General features: G+C 47.0%; 1 protein-coding gene across 12 annotated transcripts in view; it reads left to right on the top strand.

The window, feature by feature from the left end:
* ANKRD7 (ankyrin repeat domain 7) overlaps positions 1-19,511 on the top strand; it is a 200,836-nt gene that overhangs the window by 160,325 nt on the left and 21,000 nt on the right. For all 12 annotated transcript variants that reach the window (XM_030549082.1, XM_030549080.1, XM_030549088.1 and 9 more), the window contains one exon: positions 6,569-6,815. In XM_030549082.1, coding sequence (XP_030404942.1) covers positions 6,569-6,815 — 247 coding nt within the window. The remainder of the gene's footprint in view (positions 1-6,568; positions 6,816-19,511) is intronic.

The following is a 19,511-nucleotide window of genomic DNA, read 5'->3' as shown; positions in this document are numbered from 1 at the left end:
AGCAGCTCGGTGAACCTACCCACTTCTGCCCATGTGTTATAATTGTAACGGCTCAGTAGAGCCTGTTGGTTGGCCACTCGGAGCTGTAGGGCCCCCGCTGAGTACACCTTACGACCCAGGAGATCCATCCGCCTGGCCTCTTTGGACTTTGGGGCAGGCGCCTGCTGGGCATGTCGTTCCCTTTCGTTGACTGACTGGACAACTAAGGAGGAGGGAGGAGGATGAACGTACAAGTACTCATACCCCGGAGAGGGTACCATGTACTTTCTCTCAACTCCCTCCGGTGTCGGCAGTGGCCTGGATAGTTTTAATGAATGTCAGTGTGACCCAGGTGGAAGCATCAGCGGTGAGGATGCTCACTACGGGGTCTTCGACTTCCGGGACAACCTTCACTGGGAGGTTGATATTGAGGGCCACCCTGCGAAGGAGGTCCTGATGGGCCCTGAGGTCTATCGGCGGGGGCCCTGATGATGAGGTCCCTGCCACAGCCTCATCCGGTGAGGAGGAGGAGGATACCCTGGGAATGAGAGGGTCCTGGACGGCCTCCTGCTCCTGGGACGGTTCCTGCTCCAGCTGCCCTGGGGAGTCCGGAGGATGTGTCGCGTGCTCCTCCGACTCAGCCGCGGGGGGGCGGGAAATCGTGGCCTCTGGTGCCCGATGCTCTGAGGCAGCAGAGCGAGTCTGGACTAGGGGAGCACCCTGGGCTTGGTGGTACGCCCAGGATGTCCAGAAGGACCACTGCTGAGGTCCTATGTCCTGCGGCCGAGAGTCCTGGAAAACTCCCGTAGGTACCTCCGTATCCTGGTCCCGGTCATAATAACTGTCCACCTGGGAGGATACGGACATGTATCTGGACGGCCATGGTGGAGCAGAAAAGCCTGGAGCCGAAGTCCCAACGGATTTCGCATCCCTCGATCGTGGGGTAGCGTGCCGGTACACAGGCAGTACCGAGAGTGGAGACCGGTACCTGCGACCGGACCGGGTGCCGGGAGGTCGAACCGGGATCTCGAGTCTCTAACGCCTTGACCTGCTCCAGGAGATACGGTGCCTGGGGCGGTGCCGGGGAACTGGAGCGTAACCACGAGTAGCGGGTTGGGGAGCGAGAGTCCGACTGGTGCCGAGAGTCCGACCGGTGCCATGGCGAGGGACGGTGCCGGGACTGAGAGCGACGTCGAGAGTGGGAGCGACGTCTCGACCCAGAGCGCCTGTGGGATCGTGATCTTGAGCGGTGCCGGTCCGCTACGTTGACAGACGGCGGTCTAGTCAGGGTCGGCTTGCCCATGGACTGTAATACCCGCACCAGCGGTGCTGGGGGTAGGGGCGGTGCCGCCTCGGTGATGGCGATCAAGTCTCTCGCCACGGAGAAAGTCTCCGGGGTAGACAGCAAAGTGAGCTCTATCACGGCAGGTGCCAGGGAGCTGTCAGGTGCCGGACTCAATGGCCCTTGTGGGGCTGGAATCGACGGTACCGGTTTCGGGCAGGTATTGGTGCCGGGCGGTCAGACCTCGGCGCAGTCTCTGGCTGCAACGCAGGTGTTGCCGTCTGACCTTTCGCCGTCTTCGACCTCGAGGAGAGGGAGCAGCGCGGAGTCGACTTCGGTGCCGGTGGTGGCTGATGCTGGGAGTCCTTAGGTGTACCGGCGACCCCCGGTGCCGTAGGGGTGCCTCTGCTCACCGACTGGCTCATGCTCGGTGCCGAGGGCGACAGTGTCAGGGCCGCTTCCCTGAGGAACTGCTTTAACCTGATGTCCCACTCCTTTTTAGTTCTCGACTTAAAAGCCTTGCAAATTGGGCACTTAGCCAATAAGTGCGATTCCCCTAGGCACTTCAAACAGGAGTCGTGAGGATCTCCTGTTGGTATCGGCCTATGACAGGCCGAGCACTGCTTGAAACCCAGTGAGCCAGGCATGAGCTCCGGCACCGGGTGCGGGGAAGGGGCTACTCCCTGAACCCCGCAACACTTACTAACTAACAACTATACTATGAACTATAACTAAATCTAACGAACTGTATATATACAATAACAGTTAACTACACTATGGATATAACAACTAGAAGAGACTACCAGTAGCTAGGGAAGGTGGAGGTCAGCTAAGCCGCACTCCACTGTTCCAACGACCGACACGGGCGGTAAGAAGGAACTGAAGGGTGGCCGGGTCGGCTGGGGGATATATCCGGCGCCATAGCGGCGCCACTCCAGGGGGCGCCCACCCGACCCGCCGAGTGTTGCTAGGGTAAAAGTTTCTCTGACGAACGTGCACGCGGCACGCACACACCTAACTGGAATGCATATGAGCAATCACTCGAAGAAGAAGCTCTAATTCCCCTCTGAAGAGATCCATCTCAAAAAGCCTTGCTCTTCAACCAGGTCAGCTGCCTCAGAGACTTCATCCTCAAGGTTTGATACCATAAAGGTGAAGGGCTCCTCCAGTACGAGTCAGGAAAATCCAGCAGCTTGAAGAGTAGACCTGGCTCTGAGAAGGCTCCAGTACCATCTATTGGAGATGATCAGAGAAAACAGAAGAATATAGGTATCATCAGACTTAATTCCTTTCCTGGTACCTATGTCAAGCTTTTCAATATCATGTAATACTAAGTCTCCGCCTGCATCAGCACTGCCTGTGAATCACTCAAAACCATCATCACCATTCTGCAGGGACAAGCTTTCCAGTTTGCTGGCACTGCAACAACATTCAGTGACACAGCTCCACTCAGTGCTGCAAGACATTAGGTATCCGAAGAACTTATCAGTGACTGCTGAACCAAAGTCCCTATTGCTGGCAAGTACCGAGTATCTTTAGGTACCAAGAACCTCCCAATCTCTGAATCTTTATATATCCCCAGTACAGTCACTTCCCTTTTGGTCTGAGCTCCCCCATTAGAGGAGGAAGAGAATGATGATGGACACTTCTCTTCAGTATCCTCAATCTCTGTTTAGGGTTCTCCTACATACCCATATATAAACCCCCTTTCTCAAAGAGACAAGATGTCCTGGGACCTCATAACTCCTGATGGGGGAAACCCTGGATACCACTCACCTCCCCCTTATGGTCCTCAATATTGGGAATCCTGGGCAGCTTATTGGCATCAGTTCTCAAGAGCGCTGATCAGTTCCAAGAGTGTTGTTAAAGGTTCTGTCAGTGGTGGCTGCCTACCTATGTCGTCAGGCGATCACAGTATTCCCATGCCTTGACGATTGGTTTCTCAAGGTTTGGTCATACCAAGAAATGTTGTCTGCCAAACAGAACACTTTTTGTCCTTGGACTTGGGTCTTCAATTGAAAGTGGGACAATCCACACTGACTCCTGTTCAGAACATACAATTTATAGGTGTATCCCTATATTCCTTGGCATCCAGAGCCTTCCTTCAATTGGAGAGATCCACAACATTATCAAACCTTGTCAGAAATATTCAAAGGAAACCCTAGACTTCTGTCAGAAACCGTCTTCAACTTCTAGGTCACATGCACTTTTGTGACAGAACATGCAAGACCGTGCCTTTGCTGTTTCCAGTGGGGGCTCACACCAGTTTACTTACCAAACAGACACAGCCTAGACAAACAGGTGTCAGTTCCTCAACAAGTCAGATGCTCCCTAGAATGGTGGAATGTTCATCACAATGTAGGGGTACAGATCCCCTTCCTCCAACTGACACCAGTGGTAACCATAACCCCAGATGCATCTCTGTTAGGATGGAGAAGGGCGCACCTCAGTGCACTAATGTTACAGTGCAGATGGTCACCCTAAGAATCTACCCCCCATCAACCTGTTGGAGCTCAGAGTGGTCAGAAATGCCTCCCTTCATTTTCTGCCTCTCATCAGACCCAGGTCTGTCAAAGTTATGATAGGCAATGTGGCCTGTATGTTATATATCAATCGTCAAGAAAGAGCGAGATCCCCTTCCCTCTGCGCTGAAGCAATAAGGTTATGGAACTGCTGTATAAAACATTGCATAGAATTTCAGTAATGAATGTCACAGCTGACACTCTCAGCAAGTGTTTTGCCCAAGACTACAAATGGGGGTTGGATTCCCAGGTTTTTGTTAGCATATTTCAGACTCCAGGATTTCCAGAAGTGGATCTCTTTGCCACAACTATGAACAAAAAATGCTATATATTCTATTCAAGGAGGGGCTTAGTTCACAGTTTGGGGGACACCTTTCTCCTCACTTGGACAAAGAAACTGTTTTATGTGTTTCCCCAACGCGCCTCATTCTCAAAGTGGTGAACAAAATCAGACAGGATAAGAGCAGAGTTATCCTAATAGCCCCAACACGATCAAGCCAGGCCTGATTTCCAACCTGTTTTGCCAAGCCCTTTGTTCAGTGATAAATTTTCTAATCACTCCTCTCCCAGGGTGCCAGTCAACTGCTGCATTGTAATCTGAGCATTCTCCACCTGAAGGTATGGCTCCTTGATGGTTTGTGGGATTAGAGTTGGTCTGCGTTGCAGAAGTACGATAGATAAAATAGGAAAGATTCTACCAGAAATACCTTCAAAAAGTGGAGAAGATTTAGTCACTGGTGTGAATTCCAGAATCCTGTCCGCAAATCTGCCTTGTTTCCTCTTGTTCTGATATACCTGCTACAACTAAACCAAATGAGACTACCATTTAGTTCTCTCAAGGTTCAATTGGCTGCCTTAACAGCTTTCCATACCATTACTGGGGGGTTCTCACTGTTTGTTCACCCTACAGCCATAAAGTTCATGAAAAGTCTGGGTAATCCCTTTCCATCGGTGAAAATCCCCACCACAGTTTGGGACCTTAATTTGTCTCTTAAAAGTCTCATGAAATCTCCTTTTGAACCGAGGGTGACATGCTTCTTACTGAATTTGTCCACGAAAACAGCCTTCTTAGTGGCTATTACCTCAGCCCGCAGAGTCAGAGAGATGGGGCCTTCATGGTAGACCCTCCTTTCATAGTATTCTGCAAGGACAAAGTTACCTTATGACCACACACCAGGTGTGACTTCCTAAACTGTCTTCTGAGTTTCATGTGAGTCAGGTCATTTACCTGCCAGTGTTCTTTCCCAAACCACATAATTCCAATCTAGAGACTGCCTTCCATACTGAAGATGTCAAGAGGGTGTTATCCTTCTACCTAGACAGGATTAAATCGTTTTATAAATCTCCTAGATTGCACATTTTGCTTGTGGACAGATCTAAAGGTTCTCAACAGAGTCATAATCTATATCTATAGCTTTACCTAAAAATTTCCCAGTATCTGAGATCTGCAGAGCTGCTGCATGGTCTTTGGTACATACCTTCTCCCGGCACTATGCCTTAGTCAGTGCCTCTAGAGCTGATGTAGCAATTGGCAATGCAGTTCTTTCCTCTGTGCTTGACTCAATTCTGAAGCTTCCTTCTCCTTATGGGGATACTGCTTGGGATTTACCTGAAGTGGGGCACCCACAGGGACATTACTTGAAGAAGAAAGAGAAGTTACTCACCCTGTGCATTAGCTGTAGTTCTTCCAAGTGTTTCCCTCTTTGAGTGCTCCACTACCCGTCCTCCTTCCCCTTTGCTTCAGAGTTTCCTTCTGAGATGGAGCAGTGAAGAAGGAACTGAGGGAAGTTTGCCCATGCAGCCTAATATAGCCTCACTGCAAGGCATGAGGATATCAGCAGCGAACACATGGGCCAAATGCACACTGCTCATGAAAATCTCAGATTAAAGATGCGTGGGGTGTAAGCACATCTGAACTGAAGCACCCACAGGAGAACACATCTCAAAGAACTGCAGTTACTGCCCAGGATGAGTAATCTCTTTTTTTCTTACCGTATCAGCCTCAATCCATAGAAGAAAGGCCTAATCTGGTGGTGCGTTTAGGATCAGTTCAGCTCCCATTATAACAGTATTTCTCAGGATTGGAACTACACTGAGAGGAAGGACAGTCTAATTATTAGGGTACTAGCCTAGGATTTGGGAGACCTGGGTTCAGTTCCCAGCTCTGCCAAAGATTTCCTCTGTAATCTTGATCAAGTTGCTTACTCTCTCTGGGCCTCAGTTCCCCCTTATGTAATATGGAGATAATATTACTTTCCTTTCTCACAGGGTGTTGTGAGATAATATAAATACATTAAAGATTATGGTAATTGGGACTTATAACTATCTAAGATAAATTGTCTTGAGGTCAAATTTTGAGAAGTGCTGAGCATCTCTAACTCCCCTTCATTCCCAAGAGGCATTCAGAATCTTTCAGGATTTGTTTCTTAGAAAATTCCAGAGGGAATTGACAAAAACAGCAAGGATCCAGTGCCACCTTAAAGACTAACAGATTGATTTGGGCATAAACTTTCGTGGGACTCCATGCATCTGAAGAAGTGGTTTTTTACCCACTAAATCTTATGCCCAAATAAATCTGTTAGTCTTTAAGGTGCCACCAGACTCCTCATTGTTTTTGTGGATACAGACTAACATGGCTACCCTTCTGATAGAGGGAATTGAGCAGTTCTTCATTTCTAATATTCTTAATCATTTACAGTTATAGAAATAATAAAAATAGCTTGAAATTTGGATAACGTTTAGTTGTAAAAGTGTGAGTAAAAAACTATATCTGTATTTTTCACAGAGCTAATGAAAAGATAGCAGAGGCCAATGCTAAACTCCTTCAGGAGCGCCACAGGAGCAAATCTTTAATTGCTAACAGCATTGTAAATGGAAGTCTTTCTGCAAGTCCAGTCCTGGATACAACTCAGCTTGGCAATCTTGGCAATAATTTAACACTACATAGAAGTCTTGGTCTTGGAGGAAGTTTTATAAACCCAACTGGAAATGCATTATCTTCAAAAAACAGAGTGGAAGCTTATCTGGCTAAGGTGAGCAATTGTTGATATCATTCTAAATTATTTTTATATAATTTAGGTTAAAACCATAATCTGACTTAGTTTTATTAATGAGCATTTATTTTAAATGCAAAATATATATCCCAATGCTTGTAACCTAATAGTGTAAAAACCACAGTCATTTATCATGAAAAGAAATAAATATATAATTTTAGAGGGAAAAGAGAGACTGTAGTACTTGCATACAGTGGGCCATATGGGCCTGTTTGCAAATAAGCATGCATACAAGATAGAGTATCTGGCAATTAACATCTAACAAGAAGAAGAAAATAATCTTAAGAATATTTGTCCTAGGTTGCAGGAAACTCCTAACACAGGTGCACATTATGTATTTACATAGAAAGATCATTTGTATTATGAAAGGGTGCAGATAGAAAGCTCATGATGTTGTCAAACTTGCTAGCTTTAATTAAAAAGAGATGTACAAAAATTTTGAAGAACAAGTATTAATTAACGGTATTTTTGCTTTCCTCTGTTACCTTCCTAATGTTTATGCCATATACATGCTTCATAGGAATCCACTCTTTGGAAACTGACTTGGCACATGTATATTGGGACTCGTTAAAAAAGAATGCTGTACAATGGGGTTGTCTGTATTTAGTATACATCCCATGGTGAGGAATTTATGCCATGCACAGTAAATATTTACTTTTTAATAACTCCTTATCTTAGTCTCTTTGGGCTGTCTCAGGTTGAAGAGTAGTATAATATAGCAAGATAAATGATACCATATATGTACTGTATTATTGCCTGATTTCCTCTTCCACTGCAATATGAATAGTAAATAATAATTAAAAGGTAAACGCAAATTCTACTTTGAATGTGTATGCATTCCATACATGCAAGATTGGATTGTTTTTCAATAGTAGTGTCTATTGGGGCCGTGCCTGCAGCCTGGGAGCCCTTGCAACCACCATAGCTGAGGATAAAAGTGGCAGGGCAGCCTCAATCACCTCTCAATTCCTTCTTACTGCTTGTGGCTACAAAATTGAACCCCATGGTGTCCACTTCCCTTCATCTACAGAGAGTATTTGGAGCTATTGTTGTCTTGATATTTAGTTGGTAGCTTACATAAGCTTAGTTAACGCTATTGGGGAAAAAAACATATTTACTTAATATCAGATTTCTTGCAAACACCCCCACCTCCCCAACCTCTCTGTGTAAGAGCTAGACACTTCTCCCCTCACCCCACATACACAGGCTCAGAATGGCTGAAGACAAGTCTCCAGGATTCAAGATTTGCTCGTCCTGTGAGACAGCAGTGTCCATCAGTGATGGACATTCAGGATGCCTCTTAGGTGTAAGAGAAGGAGACGTAGCTGAGGGATACTTGGTACACAAATATCTCTGAGTACCCTGAAGCTGCATCACCTGGAGACGTCTAGGCATGCATCTTCAGATCCTAGCAAGTGACCTGAGAGACCTACTTCATCCAGTCAGTCACACACACTCCAGCAAGTATTGATGTCATCCAAAGCTCACAGAACACTCAGAATACCCATTCCTCTGGCATTGACCTAGGAGAGTGACCATAAGGAGCTCTGCTCCTTGCACCAAGGAACATACAAATCTTCCTACTCAGTCAGAAAACTCAAGTCCTCATCTGAGGCTCTGACACTCTATTCCCTTCAGGCAGAGCCTCACCCAAGTACATCAAAGCCAGTCACTTCACACAGTAAGCATTTTGTCGCTTCTGATACCACTCAGGCTGCAGATACCTCTCTGGCACCAGATAGGTCCATACCAATGGCAGCAGCACCAAGAAAACTGGTGATGCATACATCAGTACCGTAACGATGGCGCCAGCAGCTTCTACGGCATTGACAAATGCATTGGTACCAATACAGGCCTCTTTGAAATTGATGCATTTCTCAGAGCTGGCTGAGTTAGCTGTGGGACCAATTTTGGAATCTCTGATATTGGACAGGCCAAGAGAGGTGATAAACCAAACAGGGTCCTCTGGTGATCTCTCAGTACCATCCACAGATCAGGCCAGTGTGCTCCATGGATGGAAGAGGCTGAAAAGTTGAGTTCCTCTAAGGAATACAGCAGACCTTCCTCATCTGAATGTGACCCATACCTCCTTTAGATAACCCAGTGGAACACAGACATACAATCGAGGAAGAAACCCCCTGAGAGGCCCCCACAAGTATTCTGAATTGATAAGGGAACTTCTAAGTTGGTACTCTCCCATCCCATGTGTCATCCTCCCTCTCAACACTCCTACCAACACTGGCTTTATTGGTCTCCATGCAGTATCAACCCTTATGTCAGGAAACCAGCTTCCTCAGTGGTCCTCAGACCAAGACCACCCTTGCCTGCACAGCAGATTGAGTCAGTCCTAGTACCCACTCTCAGACATCATCAGTTGTTGAAAGGAAAGCAAGACCTCAGTGGAGATGGTCTCTCCTCTGACCACTCACAACCTCTAGCTATGTCCTCCTCACCAGCTGATGAAATGACCAACCCTCCTCCTACATCCTCTTCAGTGTGGTTAAAAGATTTTCAGGAACTGTTGAGACTAGCAGAAACATTAGATATCCTATTAGAGATAATCCAAGAAAAGTAACATAAGCTATTACCCCTTTTCCACCCATCATCTTTAGGCAAAATGACTTTACCTATTAATTTAGGGCTTTTGGAACTAACACAGGTCATCTGGGACACCCTGCATCCATTCCCCCCACAACTTCCAAGTGCATAAACTGGAGATACCTGGTGCCAGCTAATGGGCACAAATACTTTGTAGAATCCCACCCTCAGTACCGTGATTGTCCAGGCTGTTCATGAGAAATCTAAACAGTCCAAATCCATTCCCAGAAAGAGACAAAGAAATTAGATCTTTTCAGGCAAAAAAATATACTTCTCAGCAAATCATCAACTAGGAGTTGCCAGTTATCAAGCACTTCTTTCTAAGTATGATGCCCTGTTACAGGATAGGCTCTCCACCTTAACATAGAAGCTCCCCCGTGAATACCAGGAAGGTTAAGGTCAACCATGACAGATGGACAGCTCACTGCTAGAACATTGCTGTAAGCAGTGCTTGATGCATCAGATATGGCAGCTAGAACCACAGCTATGGCTGTGTCAATGAGAAGGTCATCCTGGCTATAGACAGCTGGTATCCCTCATGAAGTCTAAGTGACCATACAGGATCTACCCTTCCCAGGTAATTAACTGTTGAACAGTTACACTGATGGGGCATTGCACTTTCTTAAAGATACAGAGGACAACCCTCCAGTCACTGGGGCTTATGTGTTCCAGCTCCCAGAGGTAAACAACAGTGTTGTCAGTGATCCTTGTATAAATACAGCAGCAATGCTAGTCTCAACAGCGCACTTCATAGCCATCAAGGAAGAGGCAATGTTTTCACCAATGACATTCCTTGTGCTCTTCTTTGGCATCCTGCAACAGGGACAGTTGGTCACAAAACATCTCTGAAAGCAATGTCAAGAGCCCAGCTGGACCACCTGTGTATCGACTCCCTTCTATTCATGTTGGCAACCACCTGTTTTATTTCAGAGAAGGTTGATCTGGGATTACTTCAAACCAGTCGGTCCTCAAGATGGTGAACAAGGTGTATCCCATCCAGTTTCAAGCTGTTACAATCTCCTCCCCACCCTTCCCATCCCTCCTCAGAGATCTCTATCACAAGACACTTCTAAGACAAGAAATTTAACACTGGGAATAGTGGAGGAAGTTCCTTAAGGATTCAGAGGACAAGGGCTCTACTCCCACTACTTCTTGATCCCAAAGAAGAAGGGGACATGGAGACCACACTTAGATCTTCAACATCTCAGTCCTTTTGTTCAGTGTTTCAAATTCAGGATGGTCACCATAGCCTGTGTTATCCCCTCTTTGGATCCCATGGACTGGTTCACAGCTCCTTTCATATTGTGCTGGGAGTATCACAAAAAATACCTTAATCACCCTTCGGCTTCATCTGACTTCCACGTTAATCAGTCCTCTCAACAAGTCACCTACACCATTTAAAAAACTCTAGATCCCTTCAACCCTCTGGTACTCAATGGTGAACAAAAACAAATCCACACTAACTCCAGTACAATGCATTGAATTCATGGGGGCAATGTTTAGATTCCAGGTTAGCAAAGACATGCCAACCTCAACAGAGATCAGACATAATATAGCAGTTCCAGGTGCAGTTCATAACACAAGTGAGAACTTGTCTAAAGATTTTGCCACGCTTCACTTTTGATGTGTGGTTGAAATCAATGTATCTGCTCAATGCAGCATGGACAAGAAGGGGGGCCTCACAGAAGTCCTGTGATCATTCGATTGGTGGGCACAACCAAAATAAGTATGTTGGAAAGTTCCATTTTCCACATCCCTTCCATCAAAGATTAGTCATGGACACCTCCACATAAGGGTAGGGAGCACACCTAAACCAACTGCAGATTCAACAGAAATGGTCAACTCCTGAATCCTCCCTCCACGTTGCTATGCTAGAACTCAGAGCAATTTGTTTGGCATGCAAGGCCCTTTCTGCCTCTCTTTCAGGGCCTTTCAAGTGCTTACCAACAACACCTTTGCAAAGTGTTACATCAACAGGCAAGGAGAAGCCAGGTCATCCCCTCTGTGCCAGGAATTCATACTTATATGGATTTGGAGCATTCAGCATCATGTCATCCAACTAACTGTTCATCTTCTGGGGCATCAGAACATGCTGGTAGTCTCCCTCAGCAGAGAACTCTTGGAGATTTGTGAGTGGTCCCTCAAGTGTTGACTCTCTAGGTTATCTTGCACAGATGAGGGTCTCTGACAGTAGACCTATTTGCTATATGCCACAACAACTGCCCAAGACCTTGCTCCAGAGAAGGCAGGAGTCTGGGATCCTCACAGATACCTTCCTCATTCTTTGGACACCAGAGGTGATGTATGCTTTTCCACCGATACACATGATCCCCAGCATGCTAAGAAGCTGAGATAAAACTATTACTATGATAACCCAACTTAATCCAGGCAGTAGTTTTATTTGGACCTGATTGAACTGTCTGTTCAGAAGCCAATCACCTAACTGGTTTTACCCAACCTATTGTCTCAGAACAATACCCAGGTCCTCCATCCAGACCCATAGTCCGTTCACCTGGCAGTTTGGAGTCTGGTTGACTGACACCTACAAAGAGGAGCTGTTTTTGCAGAAATCCTACTCATCTTGCATCAGAAACATAAAGCCTCTAGCAAGGAAAATTTACTAGTCTAAATGAAAACAATTGTTTGTTTGGGCTGAACAAAATCACTGCTCACCTCTATAGACAACAGTTCCAATAATAGATTATTTGGTCTTGTTAAAGCAGTCAGGACTATCCCTGCACTTAATTGGAGTCCAGTTGGCTGCAATCTCAACAAATTGTCCCCCAATATATGATACATGATATTTTGTCACTCCACTGTTGAAAAATTTCTGAAAGGACTGATCCAAGCTTTTCCACCAGTCCCTGTCCCTTGCGATCTGATTGCAGTGTCTGGTTTTAATGGATTTCTCCTTCAAGCCCATGATTACTTGCTCCTTCCATCACATCTCAGTGAAGATGTGGTCTTCCCGGTGCCCATGCCCCTTCCAGAAGGATATGGGTGCCATGGAGTCCCCGGGCGATGCTCTGGAACTGCTCCCCACAAAGCTGGTCAGGACTTTGGGGAGCCTCCTTTCCCTTGGAGCAGACAGTTTTCAGGGCAAGAAGCTCACATGGCTTCACCTTCCTGGGTCTGACCTTGGAGCATTCAGCATATGCCCCTCCGTGCGCTTCCCACAGCAAGTCCGCCCAGGCGGGGTCCTGGGGGAAGCCAAAGCATCCTGCATGCACCCCCACTTCGCAGTCAGACATGACTCTTAGCCAGCCAGCAAAACTGAAGTTTATTAGATTACAGGAACACTGTCTAAAACAGAGCTTGTAGGTACAGAGAACGGGACCCCTTAGCCGGGTCCATTCTGGAGCAGACAACTCTGTCTGCCCTCACTTCCCGTCCCCAGCCAGCTCCAAACTGAAACCCCCTCCAGCCCCTCCTTTCTGGCCTTTGTCTCTTTCCCGGGCCAGGAGGTCACCTGATCTTTGTTCACCTTTAGTGATCTCCTTGCAGGGCGGAAGGGCCCCGGCCATTTGTTGCCAGGAGACAGAGTGTCAGCCATTTATGCACTCTGGAGACTTAAGAAATGCATAGGGGAAACTGAGGCACCCACACAGTATTCAGAGGAAACATTAAGAACAGTCCCACTTCGTCACAATGGGTGATTCAGGCCTTTATAGCAGACCCTCTTTATACCATCATTCACATGGACAAAGTCACTCTTAGGCCTCATCTCAAGTTCCTGCCTAAGGTAGTCTTAGACTTCCACATTAATGAGTCTCTTTATCTGCCAGTCTTTTTCCCCAAACCTCATTCTTCACCTGCTGAAGCAAACTTTTACACACTGGATGTAGTTAGAGCAGTCTTTTTTATCTGGTCAGGACTAGATTGATTGATTGATTAGAGCTTCACTGAGACTGTTTGGTGCTTTTGTAGAACAGATGAGGGGACAACAAATATCCTTGCAGAGATTGTCTAAATGGATTTTGAACAATATATATACTTGGTGTGTATTATTAAAGAATGCGATTACCCCAGACACATCTGGTCTCATGTGATTTGAGTCCACTGGGCCTACACTGCCTCTTTTAACGGTCTCGTTGACTGAGATATGTAGTGGAGCTATATGGAGTTCAGTCCATGCTTTTACCACTCAGGCCTCTAGATCAGATGCAAGTTTTGGTCAGATGATTCTTCAATCAGTACTTAAATAGGATTCCTTTACATACATCTGGGCACAGGATACTGCTTGCTTATCACTAGGACTGTCAAGCGATTAAAAAAAACTAATCACGATTAATCATGTGATTAATTGCACGGTTAATAATAGAATACCATTTATTTAAATATTTTGGATGCTTTCTACCTTTTCAAATATATTGATTTCAGTTACAACACAGAGTACAAAGTGTACAGCGCTCACTTTATTTTTGATTACAAATATTTGCACTGTAAAAATCAAAAGAAGTAGTATTTTTCAATCACCTAATACAAGTTTGTAGTGTAATCTCTTTATCATGAAAGTTGAACTTACACATACAGAATTACGTACCAAAAAAACCTGCATTCAGAAATAAAACAATATAAAACTTCAGAGGCTACAAGTCAACTCAGGCTCTAAAGTTTTACATTGTTTTGTTTTTGAGTGCAGTTATGAAGCAAAAAAATCTGCATTTTTAAGTTGTCCTGACGATAGAGATTGCACTACAGTACTGGTATGAGCTGAACTGAAAAATACTATTTATTTTATATATCATTTTTACAGTGCAAATATTTGTCCTCAAAAATGATAATATAAAATGAGCACTGTACAGTTTGTATTCTGTTAGTAATTGAAAACAATATATTTGAAAATGTAGAAAAACATCCACAAATATTTAATAAATTTCAAGTGACATTCTATAGTGTAACACTGTGATAAAAACTCTGATTAATCGCGATTAATTTTTTTGAGTTAATCGCATGAGTTAACTGCAATTAATCAACAACCCTACTTAGCACCAACAGTGAAATCTTTGTGGACAGTCACTCAAAAAAGAAAGGTTATTTAACTTCACAGTCAATAAGTGAGATTCTTCAAGATGTATTGTCCACACAGATTCCAGAACCTGCCCTCTGTCCTTGCTCATTCAAAGTCCTGTCACATGGGATTCTTTATCAGGGACAAAACTGAGGCTGTCCCATCCCTTATATCCTTGGCTACAGTCGTTTTGAGAGCTCCCAGGACTCAGGCACAGCCCCAATGGATATTGATATTTAAATATCATCTGATATTGTGCACATGGGGCACATGCATGTTCAAGGTGGAATTTGTGCAAACAGCACATCACAAAAAACCACAGTTACAGTAAGGAAAGTAACTACTCTTTCTTCGTTAAGTGCTTGCTCATGACCATTCCTTATTAGGTGTGTGCGCTCGCCACATGCAGCAGTGCCAGAAGTTTTTCCCTCAGTGGTATCCGTAAGGGACTGGCTCTGGCGCCCCATGTGGCACTGTATAAGGGGCACTGCCAGCTGCCCCCACCCTCAGTTCCTTCTTGACGCCAGTGACGGTGCTGGAATATCTGCTGCTTCAGCTAGCGTTGTTTCATGTGAACTTCTTGCAAACTTTGAAAAACTGTAATATAGTTGTATATAGTTAGTAGTTTCTTAGTTACCCTTAGTTACTCTTAGTAGTACTCAAACTCTTCGTTAGTCCCAAACAGGAGACAGCTGGGGGATGGGGCATACCCTTGTTCCCAGGCTTTAAGCCCTGTGATTGCTGCAAAGGACCTATGCCCACCAGCAATCCACATACCAGCTGCCTAAGGTGCTTAGGCGAGGATCACATAAGTGACAAGTGCCGTATCTGCAAGTCCTTTAAACCTAGGATGAAGAAGGAGCGCAATATCTGTCTGAAAACACTCCTAATGGAGTCGGCACTTACTCTGACACTGGAGCAGCAGTCTGACTCTGCACCAAGCACTGCGGACTCTGTGCACAGTGCTCCACTGGCACCGTCTACGAGCCGGCACCGATCCCGGTCCATGGCTCTAGTCAAGAAGCCGAAAAAGACTGGAAGGGGAATTGTTAGGGATTGGTCCTGCTTTGAGCAGGGGGTTGGACTAGATGACCTCGTGAGGTCCTTTCCAACCCTGCTATTCTATGATCTCCTACCTCCCGTAAGGGAAAGGAGAGAGCTGAGGGTGAGCCATGACCCTTGCTGGGCAGCTCAATCGAGGCCCAGCTCAAGTCAAGCAATACAGCCCATCCCATACTTCGCCTGCAACTCCAGATAGCGGTGCAGGCCAGTCAAGGTTCCTTCCCCACTCTGGACTTTAGAGTACAGATATGAGGACCTGCATGTGAACTCCTAAACTGAATTACCAGCTTAGATCTGGTTTTGCTGCCACCACTCCCAAATACTAGCTCCCTTCCCTGGATAGTCTTCAGAGACTTCTTCACCAAGTTCCTGGTGAACACCAATCCAACCCCTTGGATCTTAACACAAGGAGAATTTAACCATCCCCCCTCCTTTCCCCCACCAATTCCTGGTGAGTCCAGATCCAATGCCCTTGGATCTTAAAACAGGGAAAAATCAATCAGGTTCTTAAAAAGAAGGCTTTTAATTAAAGAAAGAAAGGTAAAAATCATCTCTGTAAAATTAGGATGGAAAATAACTTTAGAGGGTAATCAGACTCATAGAGCCCAGAGGAACCCCCTCTAGCCTTAGGTTCAAAGTTACAGCAAACAGAGGTAAATCCTCTTAGCAAAAAGGAACATTTACAAGTTGAGAAAACAAAGATAAAACTAACACGCCTTGCGTGGCTGTTACTTACAAGTTCGAAATATGAGAGACTTGTTCAGAAAGATTTGGAGAGCAAGGATTGATGTCCTGTCCCTCTTAGTCCCAAGAGCGAACAACCCCAAAACAAAGAGCACACAAACAAAAGCCTTCCCCCCACCAAGATTTGAAAGTATCTTGTCCCCTTATTGGTCCTTTGGGTCAGGTGTCAGCCAAGTTACCTGAGCTTCTTAACCCTTTACAGGTAAAAGGATTTTGGTGCCTCTGGCCAGGAGGGATTTTATAGCATTGTACACAGGAGGGCTGTTCCCTTCCCTTCAACGCCTGACGTCCTTCAAGCAGCTCAGGAGATCCTGATGCTCTCGGTGCTGCCCACACCAGCTCCAGAGGTACCCCGGTCTCAGGGAAAACCCGTGCTGGGACCTATGCAGGTGTCCCCACCTCAGCGGCACATCCTGCCATCGCTTGCCCACCAGAAGCCATCACACCTCAAGACTAGAGAGGCAGGCTCAGCAGAGCCCTCTTTGGTCTTCACACAGGGGGCACCAATCAAGGGACTCAAGGCGTATCTTGCCGGTAGATTGACGCAGACCCTCTGAGACACGCGCCACCCAGCAAGAACTCCCAGACTGGCCCCGACTATCTCCAAGGGCCCGGTATCAATCACGGGACTGACCGGCAATCAGAGATTGCTATTCACTGGGCCATCATTGCCCATCTCCTAGCAGTAGGTCATCTTACTCAGGAAGAGCCTCCCAGCTCCCGGTCCTGTTCGACATCCCAGTACAGGTCGAGTAGCGTGAGGTGTGGGTCGCTGGGTCTCCGATGCAGATCCACCGAACACTATCAGTCCCCGAGATCCCGACCAAGACACCTGTCTCGTTCGGACAGGTTGCCTTCGGGATACAGTGACTGGCACCAGTCAGACAACAGCCACTGCTCACCCAATCCTGGTCGCCTGGTACTGACCGCTCCCTTTAAACCTCCGGCATGAAGCGAGGTTCCCTGACCATGGGTCAAGCCCCGGTACCTGCAGTGGTGCCTACATCATCAGCACCGAAACCTGTACCATGGCACCAGATGCAGTGGCCAGTGCCATTGTACCTGTGTAACCCTTGGGGGTTCACCCAGCCCTCCCTGGTGTTGGGAGCCTTGGAGAGGCCAGCGGCCTCATTATACCATCCCCCTCCAGTGTTTGAAACTTTGGGGGGTAAGACCCCACAGATCCAGGAGGACCCAGGGGAGCAAGCTACTGGACCACCAGTGGAAGTAGAGGTCCCTGCGGCACTGGTGTTAGCCTCATCTGGCGACAATGAGGACATCACGGGGCCCCCTCATCCAGTTCCTCAAGATGACACCAAAGTGCACCACAAACTTTTGAAAATGGTCACATCCATCCTGGGGCTTCAGGCAGAGGAACTGGAAGAACCCTCGGACTTCCTGTTTGATGTCCTCAGCTCCTCAATTCCTGCCAAGGTGGCCCTACCCTTTCATGAAGGGGTTTCCAAAATCACTAGCTCCCTGTGGTAAACCCGCTCTTCCCTGGCCCCTATCTCTAAGAAGACTGAATGCAAGTACTTTGTGCCAACCAAGGGGCATGAGTACTTATACTCCTACTCAGTCCCCAGTTCCCTTGTGGTAGAGGCAATTAACCACAAAGAGAGGCAAAGAGAAGCAAAGAGAGCCCAGGGCCACCCCCAGAAATAAAGACCTAGAGAACTAGATCTCTTTGGGCATAAGATTTATTCATCTTCCAGCCTTCAGTTGAGAGTGACCAACTACCAAGCCCTCCTGGGATGATATGACTTTAATATGTGGCAAGCCATGGCCAAGTTCGAAGGGTCGCTTCCCGAGGCTTCCAAGAAAGAGTTCCAAGCAATCCTCAGTAACGTCAGATACTGCTGATGCCTGCACCATGGCTTCCACTATCTCAATGCAGCAAGCCTCCTTGCTGCTCCTCTCTGGGTTGCCCTCTAAGTCTCAGCAGTCAATGAAGGACTTGCCCAAGGACTCCCACGCCACCCTGAAAACCCTGGGTCTTTATTCCCAACCCTGGCGCATAAGTGGTTCAAACCACAGCAGCCTCTGGGCCAGGGAAGCCAACCTCGGCAGGACCAGCCCCACAAACGTGCCAAGGGCTACAAGCACCATCTGAGCCACCCATCTTCACCCTCTGCCCAGTCGGGCTCGGGGTGCGCACCTCGCCTACCTCCAGACACAGGGGATCTAATCCCGAAGGAGGCAAGGTTGCATGTCAAAGAGCTCCAAGCAGTCCGGCTGGCAGTCTTCCTGCCCCACCTGTCGGGCAAGGTGGTACAAGTCCTGACGGACAACACGGCCTCGATGTTCTACATCAACAGGCAAGGGGGAGCATGCTCATCGGCTCTCTGTCAAAAGGCACCCCATCTATGGGACTTCTACATCAGCCACGAAATCCACCTAGAAGCTTGTCATGTTCACGGTGTCAAGAATATGCTGGTGGACCCGCTCAGCAGGGACTTCTCTCACCACGAGGGGTCGCTCCATCCAGAGATAGCCTGCATGATCTTCCAAAGGTGAGGAATTCCCCAAGTGGACCTGTTCACTACCAGACAGAACAGAAAATGCCCCCGGTTTTGTTCTCGGCAAGGTCTGAGCAAGAGCTCCCTCTCCAATGCCTTCCTCCTGTTGTGATCAGGGAGCCTGCTGTATGCATTCCCTCCGATTCCACTCATCAGCAGGATCCTGGCAAAGATCAAGAGAGACAAAGTGCAGGTTGTCATGATCATCCCAGCGTGGCCTCACCAGCATTGGTTCAGCATGCTCATGAACTTGTCAGCAGCCCCACCCTGGCCCCTGCCCAACTGCCTGGACCTGCTGTCACAGGACCATGGTCGGCTCCTATATCCCAACCTCAAGTCCCTCCACTTCTTGGCATGGATACTGTGGCAGAACCCAGAGGAACAGACCTGTTCGGAAATAGTCCAACAGGTCCTTCTGGGGAGTAGGAAGCCCTCAACCAGACTGACTTACCTGGCCAAGTGGAGGAAGTTTTCCCACTGGGCATCCAAATGTAGCATCTCTCCCTCGTATTCTTTCATACAGACTGTCCTGGACTACCTGCTCCATTTGAGGAACCAGGGCCTGGCACACTCTTCCATTACAGTTCTCAGGGCCTCTTTGCTTTTCACCCACTGATCCAAAGACAGACAGTTTTCTCATGTCATGATGGTCTGATTTTTGAGAGGGTTCGAGAAGCTCTTCCCACAGATGTGGGCTCCTGTCCCACAGTGGGATCTTAACTTGGTCCTCTCTAGGCTCAC

The sequence above is a fragment of the Gopherus evgoodei genome, chromosome 1, assembly GCF_007399415.2.
Source record: "Gopherus evgoodei ecotype Sinaloan lineage chromosome 1, rGopEvg1_v1.p, whole genome shotgun sequence".
Taxonomy (NCBI): Eukaryota; Metazoa; Chordata; order Testudines; family Testudinidae; genus Gopherus; species Gopherus evgoodei.
This window is presented reverse-complemented; position numbering and strand designations above follow the sequence as displayed.